We start from the raw sequence: 17,672 nt of genomic DNA, 5'->3' as shown, positions 1-17,672 counted from the left end.
GTACAGCAGACTGATACTCTGACTGATGATTTTTCACCTTGATTAAAGGTTATGGATTTACCAACAGAAAAACTTGCCTTCAGTCCATTTAGTCTGTGCATAGTTTACATATGGCTTGTCTAATGGAAATACTTAATCTCTGCTGTTAGCAAGTCCCTAAAATGCTTTGTAAGGTTGTGGGCCTTTTCTTGCCTTCCCAGTGTATAGGGAAAAAGGGGAAACAGAGCAATGTTATCAGGCATAGTTTTTCAGACAAATATAACAATATAAAATTAAACAAACAATACTTCATGACATCTTTATGTTAACTAATGCTTTACATTCAATGTAATGATTAAAAATAGAGTTAACTAAAGCTAAAAGAGAATTTAATTAGAGTTGCAAAGTAAAACTTCTTTAGGAGATTGACTCAGAAAATATCCAGAATATTTTGGAATTCTGACAGTGTTATTTCACCAATACACAGTAATCTGTGAACCAATGAATACCTACCTGGTCACCTTCCTAATGACACTGCTGAAGGATAAAATTCTGCAAATATTTGCATCTCATGGCAGCAGAAAAGCATTAAAATCCAGCCTGACTTTCCAGGGAAATACTTCTCACCCCACTGACTAGTATCAAAAGAAGATAGACTGGTGTTTTTCCCCCCACAAAGCCCGTTTTCAATTTTTGTAATAGAGTGATCACTAAAATTTACATATTTAGTCAATTATGATTTTGTAATAAAGTTGGACTTAATTTCACTGAAAGCACTGCTTCAATTGCAGAGCTTAATCTGTACAGCATCTTTTTAACAAAAAGAGGAAAAGAGTTTATTGATAGTGTAACTATAGGCTGAAGGAACCAGTTTTAAATTTGAACTGATAAAGTGGAATTCACTTTCATTTAAATGTTGTCATATCTTCAATTCTCCCTTAAAGACATGCAACAAAAAACTGTAGAATATCTACAGACAGACACTTTCTGAACTTTTTTAAGAGGCTATGATGAGATAGGCAGTACTCAGGTAGATTTTTAGCTGACAATATAAACACTAAATATTAAGATGTCCTAGGGTAAAGATTACAGAGGAAAACAGAGCATATTATGGAAAATCCAATATTCCCTTTCTTACAGATTTTTAAGAATGGGCTAGACCTGCATGTCAAACACACACAGTTAAATTCTTTCTATGACAGAAAAAAAACCTTCAGTTCTTCCAGATCTGTTTGTCAGATCTCGAACAGTCTTCTTTTAAAAAGGTACTAAGCTACACCCAGTCAAAATGCAATACATTGTTTAGTCCTTTATAATTTCTGAAGAACCACCACGGGACTTGCAATTCTTTAGGCAAATTCTGCACTGTTGACTGAATTCACATAAGAAAACAGTAGCTACAAAAACATGACATAAGTTTTGTATTAATTCACATCTGAAAAAGCAATAGGAAAAAGCAAGATGACTGCTGAAGCTGTGATTGCTGTAGTGAAGTCTTAATTCTCTCAACTGCTAAAAAAAAGTCCTTTCTAAAATGGTCAGAATTAACAATTACCTTGTCCAAAGGAATTTTTCTAGAAAGCCACTTTGTCTTTTGGTCAGATTTGGGTGCAGTTAATAATTTTTGAAACTAAAAAGAATTAGGAAGAAAAAAAAAAAAAGATACCTATGCAAGATGTGTGTCAATCTAACCAAGGTCTTCACTACCATCAACCATGATTTCTGCAAACGTCAGCTGTCCTGAAAAATTAATAAGTAGTATTCAGTCATTTCATGGTAGCATGGTAGAAAGGCCTCTGTATTCTATCAAAAATTATATCCAGCAGAGCCATCTCCTTGGAGCAATTTTGCTTAGTGTTTTTTACCTAGCAGGAATTCCTGACGCTCAAAACCAAAGAAATGTTCATCTGTTATGGCAGAGCTAAATTTGCAGTCTGCAGGGACCACAAGTTAAGTAACAGGTTACAGCTTCTAAGGCATGACCTGCTACTTTTCAATAATTAAATATTGACTGTACAAATCATTCTGAGAGTACAGTACTTCATTGCTGCTATTCCACCATCATTCTGCATTACCAGCATATATACATACATGTATTTATGCTGTTATACAGAGGGAGAGCATGCCCCCATGTACGCATGCAGTGACAAAGTACTGAACTGTAGGGGAAAAAAAAACCCAAGTCCTCAAATCTGCCCTGCAGCACCCTGAGCTCAAGTGACCCATAAGGTGGCATCAGCCATTGCAAACTGCAGAACTAAAGGGATATGTGACAAAGGGAACACTGTACTTCATGAACCACACAATAATGATCACTATCATGTATGGATAGATTATAGTGGCTGGAACAAGTACCTTAATGCCAACCATATGCACTCCATCCTACTGCTTGTACAAAATGGCAAAATAAGGCCTTGGAAGCATGAGCTGCTCAGGATTCAGTAATGCTTGCAAACAGATACCAGAAAATACCTATTAGAAAATACCAATTTTCTAATAGATATGTATTATCTGAGCATAGCTCTCAGAAGGGAGTTAGAAATGAGTGACTGTGTGATCACTTAAAGTACGTCAAAGAAATGTTGCAGAAACATAAGCAAGGTGTGCAATTTGGTTGAGGTCCATCAGACTTATATTACACAAGACTACAGCAAAGAAAGACTGATGTGTGTGTAACAAATCTGTAATGACAACACCAGGTACCAGAGTCCCCTTCAAAAGCAAACTCAACATGTTACATTTCCAGCTACAAACAAGCTCTGAAAAACTGGAGTAATGTCTCAACAACTAAGCCAAGCTGAGTAATTTAGTAGGAGTCAGTGGGAAACTCCATCAATTCAAGAATTTCATAATTGGTTAATATCAGTTTGCAAATACACCCCAGAAGTAGAACAGCTATTTTGCTTACAAGTACTATGTTTTCAGCTGAAGCATTGAGTTAAAGTAACTGAACAGCCTAAAAAGCACACTAACTTAGAAAGAACTTCCAATATTCTAGGAAACTAATTTCAGGAAGACCAACCCTGCACACTTAAGATATTTATAAAAAGAAAGTAACATATTTTGAAGGCTGAAAAAATCTTAATGCAAGAAAACTGAGGAGGAATGAGATTCTACATCATGTATTTTAGATAATGGAGTGTAGTTCATCCTGTGGCAAAACACAGAAAGTCATGTACCACACTAAATCTACATGAACTGAAAAGAAATAATTGGAAAATTATAGGTCATGATACATAGAAGACATTGATTAGATCATGCATCCTGCCCTCACAGCAAGATTTTTGTTTGCTTATTTAAACAGATTGGAAGGGAAAAGTAGGAAGTGAAGATGCACAGCAAAACATGCTGGAAATTGAACTCTGTATTTGCCTAAATACTTTTCAGCTTCAAATACTTTCAGGTAGTTGGACCTTCACAAAAGGATGGGAACGCTTTTCTCAACAAGCTTTTTAGTTCCAGCAGTCTCCCAGCTGCTCATTTAAGAGAGGAGTTAAGGATCAAAATAAAGCTGATACAAGTTTCATTTAATGATTGCCTTTCAGGCCTTGACCAAAACTGAAATGAAAATGAATTAGAAGCTTCTTGAAATTTGGAAAAAAAAAAAATCCTGACCGTCAGAATAATTTTGAACCATTGCAATCCTGTAACTTCCAGAGTCATGTACACCTTTTTAAACAAACCAAAAGTAACACAACTGTTTTAATGGCAACAAAATGCTCCAAAGTATATTAAAAAAAGGAAAACCACAAATTTTCTGCAGGTTACAGATCAAGTTTTGCTTTTACAATAGGAAAGAAACTAAGTCAAATATTCATTCACCTACTTCATGAACAGAGATGTCATGCTGCTTTTTTCAAGTCTCTAAAAAAGAGCAAATACAGTAGAATATGTATGGCAATATAAATCAGGGGTAGAAGGGAATGAGTACAAATCTTTAATCAACACTATAATCAAAGAGTTTGTAAGACACATCACCACACAAAAACCTTAAAATCTGAGTTACACAGCAGTACAAGCACTACTTGTAAGAGCCTGGAAGTAAGATGCATTTGCTTAAGATTTCCCATCACTTAACTCTGAAGTTAAGTGCTACCTGTGGAGGTTAGGATACGGTGAGAATCTTTGATAGAAAAAGTAAAATTTCAAAATTCTAATTTGAAATAAAGTATACATTTTTAAACAGCAACAGCAAATAATAACTGAATCTAGTACCAAAGAAGCATTCATTGGATTTTCTGCCACTAGGTTTCTGGTTTTGCTTTGTTTTCAATTCTCTAAAGCTACAAATTGAAAAAATTCAACAAAACCCCAGAAGAACAACAGCATTCAACCCTTCCAATGTCACAGCTTCTGCAAGAACAAAACAATTTAGCAAAATACCTATTTCCTCAGGTTGAAATCATAAAAGGTATTACAACTCTGCAATGCAAATTCCTCTCCCACATTCTCCAATCACTTGATCAATGGACTACATGACCCCACTGTGAAATTTACGTTTTCATGAAAATTAAAGGAAGGACAAACCTGAAATTTCTCTTTTGGAATATTCCTTCGAGCTCCTTTTGCTAGAACAAGGGCTTCTTCCACTCTGTGGCTAGCTAGAAGATCTTGAATCTGTTTTTCCAAAGGTAGTGGCACCAAGATATACACACCCTTGTTGGTAGCAACAATCACCTTTCCTGGACAGGACAAACAGATACATTCAATTAACAGCCTCGACAGAAAAAAGCCATTTCAGAACTAAACTTGAAAATACACAATTTAAGATACAAGAACTTAAATAGGGTTAAAGTCTCAAAAGTGACCTTTGCTGCTACCACATTCACTTGACAGTACAGTTTACCTATTAATTCCACCTCAGAAATACAGAGATGATGATAAATTTATTCAGTTACAGCAGATTTTTTTCCACTCAAAGTAAGAGAAATGGGCTAGACCCACTCACGATGAACTAAGCTGGCAAGGCCACTGAAATTATTGTCCAGATTCCAGAGAGCAGGCTTTTAACTAAAAGGTATTTCCTTGGGCTTATATTAGAAAACTTTAAGCCTTACTTCAAATCTAGCAAGAATTATACAATTCACAGTGCTAGAGTCTGTAGCTTTTCTGGAAAAAAAAAGTAGTAGCATAGTATATTCCACACTTAAGAGTTCTCAACTGAAGAACAGATCAACATAAATTCTTGTATTTTTTTGGTTAACAATTCTGTGTGAAAGACCCAATTTTAAACCTCTTACACAGATATTTTAAAAAATATTTTTATTTTGTATTCCTTCTAATATATAAGAATTTTGTCAGGATAGTCAATGGACAATTACTGATGGATTAAATTAAATTAACATTGCTCCTTTGAAAGAAATCATCAAGTTACAAGAAAAAGCTCTAACTCCATAGACTCCTATCCAACAATTAACTTGACAATTACATTTAAAGAGCATACATTTTGTAAGAAGTGAGGACTTGAATTACTGAAGACTGCAAGGAATCAAATGAGGAAAGCACTTGCAACAAAAGTTTCAACAGTCAACATACTTGTTAGATACTTTGTTTAAAAAACAAACCCAAAGGACTTCAGTTGTTGTTCCAGAATTACTGATGCAACAAAGTGTCCTTCTTAATACCTTCAAAGTCCTGCAGAATGTGGCCTTCTTTAAAAGGCAGAGTTTGCTTTTGCTGCTGGTCCAACATGCTGTGCACCGTAATGAACTCATCATCAAGAGCAACCACGTAAGGAAAGCACAAAGCTGCCCCAATCACGTTCTCTGACCAGTGTACTGGGGCGCGCTGTGAAATCCCATCTACAGTAGCAAACATGCCTAGAAAAAGGGAAAAACAAAGCCTGAGGCTCGTGCTAGTTGAAGAATCAAAGACTGTTGTCTTCCCAACACAAAGCAGGGTACCAAGGTACAGCAGTGGAAAGTCTCAGAGCAGGTGCAGTATCAAGGCAGCATGATGACAACACATCACACCTTCCTGGACCTGATAGATATGTTGGTTAATTCAGTTCATTTTTTTTTTTTCATTCTCCTTCAGCACGGGAACAGACAATGCCAAAAACTGAGAAGAGATGACTACTGAAACAAACTAGCAAGAATTATTCAAGTTTAGTAAGTTTAAGAGCTTTCTTAAAGAAATTGTGCCATGTAGTTTGAATTCATTCCAGAACAGTAACACTTGTTGAGACCCAGCTTTCAAACAATCTTGTCTTAGTAGGAGCTGAAGACCTGCACCACCTGACCTATCTGGCAATGCAGATGCTTGTTCTTGTAGCGTGCAATGTCTTTGTAGTGTCCAATGTCTAAAGAGCCTTTCAGTGGACACAATTGTTTACTTACACTTTTCCACTTTTGCTACAGCCAGCCTTTTCAGAGAACAAGGGCCCAGCTCCTTGGGGTGAGTCACTTCCTGTGAAGCATCTGCATTTCCAATCATTTGAAAAAAATGCAGAGGCTATGTATAAAGCAGCACAGAGAAAGACTTTCTATTAATACAGTGATAACTCTTATGCTGTCTTCCAAATAACCAGATTAAAGCTTCAGTTAATATGCAGGGTGTTTTTTTGTCATTACCTTTCCTCATGTCTATTCTGTCCTCCATTCTTCTTCTAGCTTAATAGATTTTTAAATTGCTTTAGGATCACATGCCACTAGTTCTATTTCTATAGATATTTCTCAATTCTGAGACATTAATTGAAGAGAAATTTCAGTCGCAATTTTGAGGCCTAGCTCCATAAATATTTACCAGCACAGTGTAAACTTCTGTTCTAAATATGAATTCATACCCCTTAAACCAAGAATTCTCATGCCATTAAAAAGACAAGCCCATGAAAATTGATCTTTGGCAGGAGTGAGCCACTTGACAGCTGGCAGAATAAGTCTGAGCTCTAAAGAACAGAAGAGATTAAAAGATTATGTTATTTAATTTACAAAATCTCTTCCAAACAGAGGATAATGAGGCAAGGTGAGCTGGGTACAAGGACCTTCTTGGAATGAAAAAAAAAAAAAAAAAAGGAAAACAGAGAAAACAAAACAGAAGATTGTAGACTTTTACAGAACTACAGTGTAGAGACCAAGCTTCTGAATCCCTTACAGAGAATTCAAATGATCAGCCCTTTCCCCTTGACTAAGGGTTCTTTTTTTACTACAGTGATCAGCTCTTCAACCACAACCACCTTACAGTAAATTTCTAAGTTTAATATATAATTCCTAATTTACTTTATAGATCTTGATATTCTTATGACTGAGCAGTAAAATTTTATGTCAGGCAAAATGCACTGTCCAGTTTCAAAGGCTTTCAGTTGTTATTCCATTATGTAATCCCACTTCAAAACATGGGAGAAAACCTGTACTAAATACATGCTAACCAGTGGTAAACTTAGGGCTTATTATATTTCAAAGACTAATTATTAGGCTTTTCTATTTCTGTGATGTTCTAACACAAATAATTATAAACTTTTTTTTTTAAAATTAAAAATCTCTTTTTTAGGTAATTTACAAAAATCCTTTATGGAAGTGAAAAGGTATGCATTCCAGTCAACATCTCTCTACATCCCTCTGCCTTCAATAGATAGAGCTTCTGTAGCAGAATGATGCATTTTCTGTCTTCATCCAGCTCTCACCTAACAATAAACATAACTACAACCAGGAGCCACAGCCTTTTTATAGTACACGAATGCATCTGATGAAACCTGAGATGAGGCCAGCAATCAATTCCATATTAAAAATTGCATAGGCTACCCATGGATTACAAGAGTTACCTGAAACAAAGCTACACTGTTTTCAGCACCAAAAGATACAGAAATATTTTGTATCATCTGCAAACTTGCTGAAGGTGTGCCCTTCCCTACCATGTTGTTAAAATTAGGTTAGTTTTGACCTCGCATTGGCCCCCTAGGGGACAATACTAGTGACTGGTCCCCAGCTGTGCTCTGCACTGCTGACTACCAATCTTTCAGCCAGGCTTTCAATCCTCCTCAGCTGTTTCTGCAGCTCATTCTTCATCCGTTTGTCTACAAAGGATGTCATGGCAGAGAGCGTCAAAGCCCCACTGAACTTCACAGGATCACAGCTCTCCCCTCATCCGCCAAGCTAGCTTCTAATCACAGAAGACAGTCTGGTCAGGCAATTTCCCCTTTTTAAATCCACATGGATTACTTCAAATCACATTCTTGCCCTTTGTATATTTGGAAACAGCTTCCAGGATTTTCTCAGATCACCTTCCTGAGGGATCAGGGTAGGGCCAGCTGTACTTCCCTGGCTCCTTTCTCTTGACCACGTAAGGCAGGAGTGAAAACCTTTGTTTTCTTCCAGTTCTGAGGAACATTCTCTGATCATCACAATCTTTCAAAGACAATAAATTGGCCTCACAATGACATTGACCATCACCCTCAAGCATTCATGAGAACATCCAATCAGGTCCCAAGGATTTGTCTGTCCAGTTTATTTAAATGTTCCATAACCTCATCCTTCTCTGCTGAGGGCAGATTTTCCCACCGTTCCTAAGGGTTCATGATTCCTGAAAGAAGGTCATACCAGTAGACTGACATAAAGAAGGCATTAAGAACCTCAGTCTTTTCCATGCCCTTTAGTATCAGGTCCTCCACCTCATTTAACAGTGGGCTTCCACTAGCCTTCCTGTGCTGCTGATATGCTTGTAGAAGCTCTTTTTGCTGCCCTTCATGGTGTTCAGCAGAGTCAATGCCAGATGGACATTGGCCTCTGCCCTGGTTTTGGACAGAGTTAATTTTCTTCTTAGCAGCTGGTCTTTTGGGTTGAGTAGAACAATGCTGATAACACAATGACATTCAACAGAGCACACCCCTTCATCATCTCCTCAGTCACTATCAGTGGACTCTGGAAAACTCCTGGCCTCCTTGTCTGCTGCTGTGCTGCCCATTTAGAAGGTACTGGAGTACCCTAAAAACCAGGGCCTGCAAACATAGATTTCTTCAGGTTACCTAAAGAGGGTCTTACCTTCATCTTTTTCCTGATGATGTGGTCTGTTTCAGGCACTCACCACAATAAGTTTGCTCACCCATGTTAGTTTACTCTCTAACCTAAATCCATAAATTCTGATCTGCCTCCTCCTTTGTTCCAAGGCACCCCACCACATCGTTCTACTGGTCCCATGTAAAGAGTAACCCCCATCTCGTCTGTTAAAACACAGCTGTGCTGATTTCCCAGAAAACGCGAGAGAACTTCCACTACTACAATGTTCTGTAAAGACTTCTTTCTCTGCATATGCCTGAAGCAGAACTTCTTCAGCTCTGTTTGCTGCTTATGAAATCTCTCACCACACCACCTCGCACTGATTTTTTTCCCAATACAGCCTACCACCACGCCTAATCTAAATCCAACTCGCCATGTTGCTCAGTCAAGATGGCAAAAACACTTTTGCCTCACTTGATCTGGTGGATCCCATCTCTTCCTTAAATAGGGATCCATAGTCCTAAAAGACAAAAGCAATCACCACAGCCTGTACAATCCACTGGCGATCTGCACAACCCAGGTACTCCTCCTCAAGATGTTTCCTTACCAGCAGGATTGATGAGAAAAGCCCCATCTCCAATATGAGGGAGTTTCCCACTACTATTATTTGCTAATTCCTCCTGGTGCTACTGCATTGTGCAGGCTCGGATAATTTGTTGGACATAACTTCCTGCTTTTCATCTGCTACTGTAAGCACTGAGCATATTATATAGATGTCAGCAAGCAGAGGAGAATTCTTCCCATTAGGAGAAGTCATGAGTTTCCAGCGTCAGCCATCACAGAACAGCAGAGACCCAGCCTGTCCTTCCCCTCTGTACAGCTGGAGGTTGAAGCCTCATGCCTGGGTCCTGGAGAAGACTCAATTTCCTTTTTGCCATCTCTGGTGCCATGTACTCTGTTGACCTCCCACTGCATCTCATTTACTTGGCAACAGAAATCCTCAACTGAGCACACATACAAGCAAGAACAATATTTTTCCTTGGTCCAGTCTCAGCAAGAGGCAGGAGGCACTCTGTTCAGCTCAAGGTGTGAGGAGCTGCACCCTCCATTGGGAGCTCAGCCTGAGAACACCTCAGACCTTTTGGGGCAGTTGTTCCAGCCGGTGCAGGGAAGCATATCCTATGCCAATACCAAGTAGCGTCTGCTGTAATTTGAAACACTAAAAGCCTCTGTACAGCAGGAAATCTGATTAAAAACATGCAACAAGAGCTTCACAAACTAAAAAATTGAATTTTGGTAAGCAGTTTCATATGTATCAGAAAGGACTGATTTTCAATTTTAAATTAACTAATTAGTGGACAGAATGAAGAGCACCAAAAATGAAGTTCCTCCTGCTTTTGAAAGAAAGAGCTAAATACTAACTGCAAGTAAACACAAAGTACCAAATGGCTAAGGATCTGCTATGAACAATTCTGACAATCAGTTTAAAATCCAATGTACAGATAAAGAAAAAGGTTACATACACAATAAATTCAGAGATGTTTTACACTGATTATCATTTTAAGCACTTGTTTTTTGCCAATCTGAATTCCAGTCTTAACTCAAAAGAAAATAAATACAAATAAATGTCACTTCAAACACTCTAAAGTCAAATTAATGCAGAATATCTCCACCTCTGTAAAAGAGGTTGAACTTAGCATAGATGCTCTACCAAGTGCCAAACCAGTATGCCCTGATCAATGAGACATATGAAAGAAAATAAAATTAAAACTGAAGATTTACATCAAGCCTTTTCAAGTTCATGCATTCCACAGCAGAGGCCCACCTGAGATATCAAGATACACAACACTTATCTACTATAAATGTGCCCAACCATCTTCATAACTTCAAAGAGACAACTGTTAAAGACACTAGGAATTCTACCAAGGAGGAACAGCAAGATGGATAATACTTAGTCAAAATATCAGAGAACAAGAGATAAAAAAAGATTAATTAAGCAAGGAAAAAGTATATAGTTGATAGCAGATTCTCTAAAAGGTCTCTGAGGCAGAAAAAGAAAGACTTTGCCTGTATCAGGAGGAAAAGAGTGGTTTATAGCATGCTTACAGTAGCACAAGTACACTTGCTTAAGATCTCCCATACCTGACATTCTACTTACACAAGGCTATCGGACTTCATAAGTAACCTTCTCTTCATGTATATCTCTTACAGTACACCAGACAAAAGCAAAAGTCAGACTAAATAAAGTTCTGATTCCTAACTAAATAAAATTATGGTTTTGAAATTATATTCTTAAAAAAAAAAAAAAGGAAAGAGAAATTACTTGAACGGCATCTTGAACGGTTTGACACACCTAAAAAAATTTTTTAAAATTAAAGTAAGGATGGAATCTTTTCAGAAAATCAGCTAATTGACAAATTTTAACTTCCCTAGCACTAGTAAAACAGTTAATGTCCAAAAACACATGTCCATATTTAAAAGAACTAAGAGCTTTAATAGGAAGTGGGCAGCCAAAATGACTTAGAAAAGCCTTGTATCTGAAAAAAAAAAAAAAAACCCAAGTTCATCTTGGAACATCTTTAGCTCACGTAAACTCAAATTCTACTGAGAGTCTACTTCTTTAGAGAAAAGCTGGTGAGTTGATGTGCATTCTAGTCACAAAGCAAAACTTCAATATAAGCACCTGATTTTTTTTGGAATTTATATTGCACACTTAATTTCTTTGGAATTTATATTAAAAAACCAAAACCGAATTAAGAACCTAAATAGCTGTGAACTTCGTGCCATGTTATTCCTAATGTTTCAGGGAAAATACATAAACAGTTTCTCCTGAAAGGAGAGTCATATGGCAAACAGCATGAAAATGTTCTGCCTGTGGCCTGTCAGCTCTGAGATATTACAGCTTTTCCAAAAAAAGCTCAAGATTAGTGACCTCACAGCATATTGTCCATTTAGATAGATTACAGTAGTCCTTACAGTCATCTCTTAGACAAGAGCTTGATTTCACATGATTTAACTTTGGTTTTGCAATAGTTAAACTATCATTTTCTGTAACACAAAGCTTAAAAATACTACTAAAAATATTAAGCAAATGAGAGCACAAAAACTGGGTAGTATCTGACAACACCTACAGTTAGGACAGCATTTACTATTATAGAAAGTAGGATGAAACTTACTTCCACTACAATTTCTTACTAATACTGTAGTACAACATACCTTCTTGTGAATCTCTTAAAATCTATTAAATGGATTTCATATGAGCTCCTCTGAATAGCAACTGAGGAAAAAAATAATTCATCTACACTAATGGAACAATTTTGTAGCAACATCCACAAACCCAGTCCCTCTAGTCACTAGAGACTGTCTATCAATCTCTGAAATTTCACTTGGTACCCAACAATTTTTTTTTGCTATGGGCTGCAAGATAAAATGCAATGAAGTTTTGATGAAAATAAACCACATTATTAGAATAAAAATAATCACAAAATCTTCTGCATTAAAAAAAAAATTATAACTATTGTATAGTTATAATATTACTATTATAACTCTATACTACTAAGTATCAAAAATTCACCATCCCCCTTTTTTTCCTCAGCATTTCAATATAGACCTGTGAAGGAAATCATCATTATTATAGATAACACTTCATTTGTAAGTCTTTACTTCAGAAATTCAGAGAAATAAAGAGAAGCTATAAAAATTGCAAAAAATTAAAATCCTTAGTCTCACCTAGGCCTCCAGGGCCAGCCAACAGAAACTCTTGTCTGCCTATTCTTTTCACAATTGGCCGTTTCTCATCACTGCAATAAGGAAATAGGTCCTGGGAGATGCCAGTATTGTAATTCAAAATTATATACTGTGTAGTAAGGGCAAGGCATAAGTAGTAACCATCTACAGCCACAGCACAGGGTTGTTCTGGAGTAAACACTTCCTTCACTATCTGGACTCTGTCTTCAAACACCATGAACATTTGAATGGTCCGACGCTTGACCGAGATAATGCAAACTTCAACGCAGAAAGGATCCCCACTCACAGGGTTTTCATTCAGTGTGAATGTCACAGCTCCTTTGATCCTAGCACCAGTGGGGACAGGTTCCAAGTTCATCATGTTCACTAGTGTTATCGTGTTGTCACAAAGCACAAGCAGTCTCGTGAGGGCAGAGGCTGCTTTCAACTCGCTCACAGGCTTCTTCAAACCCAGGTATTTGTGTAGTTGTTTGGTGGCAGCAAAAGTTATTTTTCCAGCTGTCGATACCTTTTCATCCAACAGGAAGTGATAGATAAAGCAGTCATTGGTTCCAATATAGAGGTTCTTCCCACAACACTCAATGCACTCGATGTTAATGTAATTTTTGTCTCCCATTAACATCTCCCGCTCAACAGCAGAAACAAGCTTGAAAGCTTTAACGCTCATTGTGTCTTCTGGGTGATCTAATAAAAGAGAAAAAAAACGCTAATATTTACTTCTGCACATAGAATCGAATATCAGAGATAGCAATTTAACATCCACTGATACAAAAACTTAACTGCTGCATTTTTTAATAGTCTATACTCTATTTCCAACCCAACTTCACAAACCAGAGGAAGCACATTAATAACCACAGAAATTAATAAAATTGTATGCTTCCACTTCTAACCTATTCTGAAACAGATTCACAACAGCATCTAGCTATTCTTAAGTGATGCTTTCTCCACAAGTAACAAGCACGTTATTAGCTCTCTCAGACACTGGCACTACAAGAGGTTATTGCCAGTACCTAGTTACTTATAAACCTGTCATGCACAGGTTTCTATCACCTGTACATGAAAACAGACAAGTTTCAGGTCTTAGATTTCCTGAGAGGCTGCAAGGTATTTAGTGCTACTAGTTAACATGTCATGTTGCTTTGCACTCCACTGTAGGCCTATTAATACACAGTCCTTTCACAAAATACCTCAGGTATATTCCATTAACACATATTTTACATTCCTTAGCCTCCAGCAATCAGAAATACATAGTTTCCAAGCCAGTTAAATAATAACTTACACAAGGTATCATCCGACTCTTAATAAAAGTTGTTGGTTTGGGTCTATAGCTTCTTTTTTTTTTTTTTTAATACGCATGGCCCACAAAGCACTCATTAAGCCCAAGATGCAGTATCACAGAAATTCAGAGTGTTTCTGTTTTCAACTACCACAATAATTCCAAAGGTCCGTCTTGAAGTGCTAACCAGCACTTCCAATACTTGTTCTACAAACTATACCTACCCTTCTCCAATCAAGCACAGTCAAGGGACAGATGCAATTTATGAAGCTGTTTTAAAATTAGTCCATGCAATTTTATATAATCCAGACTTGTGTAATTTTTATAAGAAACCAGCAGACAACTGTGCCCAACACTCCAAAGAAGAGCAAATGAGAAACTGCTGACCTTGTTTAATCACCTTTTAATTTGTTATGACTGGTCTGTAATGGTCACTTAGCCAACACAGGCACAACACTAAACATCTCAAACATACACAATTACTTCTACTCCACATGTACAGTGGTGGTACAAAACATCAAATGAAATCTCTGTGGACCAACACAGAAACCAACATCAACAAAATGCTCCTGTAAACAAAACTGAAACTAAACACAGTCAAAACAAATTCAGTTTCTAATTACTACATCTAACAATACGCTTTGTTTTTACAAGAGAACACTAAAAACCATGGTCAAAAATGTCTATAACTGAGTTAGAAAAGATATGGTACACAACTTGCAGGTAATCATGAAAAAAGATTATATAAAACTATGATTATGGCTAGAAGCAAACCATATTACCAAGATACAATAGTAAGTGTTAATGCCAAATACTTCAGAGTTCATTCATTTCTTTGGGTTTTTATCAGAAGTTAAAAAGATTTTAGTTTGGGCTTCCATGACAATTTCAAGTTCCTTCCTCACCTGGAGTGTAAATTAGTGTTATGACCTTCAACCAAAAAAAAAAAAAAAAAAAAACCAAAACCAAACAACCAAACAAACCCAGGAAGCACTAGAGAAATACCAGGGGATAAAATGATAATGCAAGTCTGGCAACACAGCCACCTTATCCTCCAACATGATCAAAAGAAACACAGCATTTTAAGTTAGAGAAGGCTGTCCAAAGGTTGACTGCCAAAACAACTCCAACAGTTCTTAAGAGCTTGTTTGTAGCCTGAAGTGATAAACTACTGCCCGCAGAGGTCAAGTAGCTTTCATACCTGAAGTTGCTAAGGAGTTAGTTAATGTTCCTAAAGCCCAAAGTAAAAACGTTAATATCTGCCACTGACGGAAACACAGAATTTTGCTCCTGACCAAGATGTGTTAAAAAGTCCAAAAGAATTTCCTAAATCAAAGTTGATGAAAATTAAAAGTATGAAAGAAATCTTAACAGATACATGACTCCTGAACAGAAAGAACAAAAAAATCCATAGTGCAACATAAGTCTGGTAACAAATAAATGAAAATGCTTGTTCTAGATGTGAGAAAGAGTTTTTAGGAACAAACAATGCCAACATGCATGACCTGGACATAACTTCTTTTTTAGCATTTATCTTGTTCTCATCTATGAAACCTTAGGGGCTGTGAGCACTGTAAAGGAACGGGTCCTACAGAACATGCTGCTCCTTTGAAGTGCAAGAGGCCACCCCAAAGTTATAGACAGTATTTTTTAGACTGCATTTAGATGTAAGAAGCCCGGAAAACAAGATAATGGGGATGTTTTCCTGTCAAAGAAAAATAAAGCAATATTCAAGAAAATTATTAGTCTAGTAGACACTGATTTTTAAGCGCAATAATAACCCCGCACGCACTCATTTCCTGCAAGAAGTGGGAAGCAGCTCTCCCCCGCTCCAGTTAAGCAATAATCTTGCATTACATTGTGCTCTCCCTGCCTTGGAGAGCAACACCCTACCTCCCTCGCCTCCGCACCGCTCCCTCACCTGCGCGCACTCCTACACCCTGTGCGGGCTCTAATCAACCCATGGCTACAACTCTCCCGAGCCGCGGAGCCCCCGGCAGGCCAGAGATGCGCTGCCCGTCCCCTCACACACACCGCGCCTAGCCAGGCCCGCCACCGGCCGGCCCCGGTGCGCCCGCCTCCGCCCGGACACGGAGCTTCTCCCGCCGCCCTCCCACAGCACCTGCCAGCGCACACCGGAGCCGGGCCCGCCGCTCCGAGGCCTCGCGGTGCGGTGGCGGCGGCCGGAGCCGCCTCGGGGCGCGCTGGGATCCGCCGGCGGGCGGGGGGGACGCGCCGCTTCCGGTGCGGCTCCGGCCCCGCCCCCGGTCGCGTCACCGGGCCCGGGCAGCGGCGGGAGGCCGCGTCCGGTCACGTGCGGGAAAGCCCGCCTGCACCGGCCGGGAAAACACCCCCGTGCGCCTCGGAGCTCCACAGCTCTGCAGCCGAGAGAAGATATATATATATATATTTTATATATATAATATTAATATTTTTCTTTTAATATTTTAATATTTTTTATTCATTCATTCATTTAAGAGAATCCACATATACACATATATATACATGGGAGATACTTTTTTCAGGTTCCCAGAAAGTGACCTCACTGAAATTTGACTTAATAATAGTAATAGTATAAGTCTCATATCTATTATGAGACTTACAATAATGCTCTTTGTATATAGTATTTTATATATTATATGTCTCATATGTTATAGGAGATTTATTACTATTATTTTAATATATTTTATATATTATAGTAATATAATAATATAATATACACAATAATATAATAATTATTATATATAATAATCTAGTATATGATATATATCAATAATATATATAAATATATATTTTTATATATAAAACTCTCAACTACGAAATGTTAAAAAAATAAATTACTTAACAGTAGAATGGCCTTATTAAAGTTTAGGGCTTGACATACCTCAGTGACCTAGGAGGAGACTAATACAACTTGGCGAGAAGGGTCTGCTACTGATAGTGGACACAAAGAATGCAGACTTTGTGAGCCACAATTACATTTGGCAAAATTCCCAAGATAAGGAAGAAACTAACAAAGGCTTCCCACCAACTCTGCTGGAATCAGCTCCGACTCGATAAAAGGCAATTCCCAAAGGAAGAGGGCTACAATCACTGACTCAGGGCCCAAGAAACCCACTGGCTCAAGAGAAAAGGAAGACTGTGCAGGCTAATCAGCATGAGAAGTGGGGGAATCATTGATCAATAGAAGACTAATTAATGAAAGAACTATGTAATTGGTAGCCAATGAACATTAATGCCTTTGTTTGCTAAAATAGGTAAATGATAAGTTTTGATGGTCGTCATGCTGGCTTTGTGGATTTGCTGCCCAGCAATTCTTTGTGCACAGAACTGTAAATAATTCAAATATCTCAATTCTCTGTGTGGATTGGCCTCTTGCACACTGGGTGAAAGAAGCTATTTTGGGACAACAAATACAGCTAATGAACAAAGTAAAGAGGGATGTATCAGAACTGATGTAAAGCATTTTTTTTTCTAATTGTAAAATCTTAAAAAGAAAAATAATAGAAAATGGTACCTAGTATCATTTATTTAAAATTACCCTATTGCATTAACAAAAAATATACAAAAAATAACTCTACGATGAAATGCAATAGGATCACTCAACAAATCTATGAAAACAATATAGATCATTAAAATTCTATTATTTTTATGCAATTGGAAAATAAATAGTATATTTTTATAAGATGCTTGCATTTCATCCCTTTCAGAACTTTATTGTGAGAGGACATGCTTTGGTT

At 37.7% G+C, this 17,672-nt stretch overlaps 1 protein-coding gene across 1 annotated transcript in view; it reads right to left on the bottom strand.

The window, feature by feature from the left end:
- The window catches only part of TGFBRAP1 (transforming growth factor beta receptor associated protein 1), a 36,526-nt gene extending 20,452 nt beyond the window's left edge, over positions 1-16,074 (bottom strand). The window contains exons 1-4 of the mRNA XM_053970576.1: positions 16,055-16,074; positions 12,639-13,340; positions 5,604-5,798; positions 4,507-4,661 (exon numbers count right to left, since the gene is read on the bottom strand). Coding sequence (XP_053826551.1) covers positions 4,507-4,661; positions 5,604-5,798; positions 12,639-13,323 — 1,035 coding nt within the window. The 5' untranslated portion in view covers positions 13,324-13,340; positions 16,055-16,074. The remainder of the gene's footprint in view (positions 1-4,506; positions 4,662-5,603; positions 5,799-12,638; positions 13,341-16,054) is intronic.
- Positions 16,075-17,672: the final 1,598 nt, after the last annotated feature.

Source organism: Vidua macroura, chromosome 2 (assembly GCF_024509145.1).
Source record: "Vidua macroura isolate BioBank_ID:100142 chromosome 2, ASM2450914v1, whole genome shotgun sequence".
In the NCBI taxonomy this organism is placed as follows: Eukaryota; Metazoa; Chordata; class Aves; order Passeriformes; family Viduidae; genus Vidua; species Vidua macroura.
Note: the sequence above shows the minus strand (reverse complement) of the source record. Positions and strands in the feature narration are given on the sequence as shown.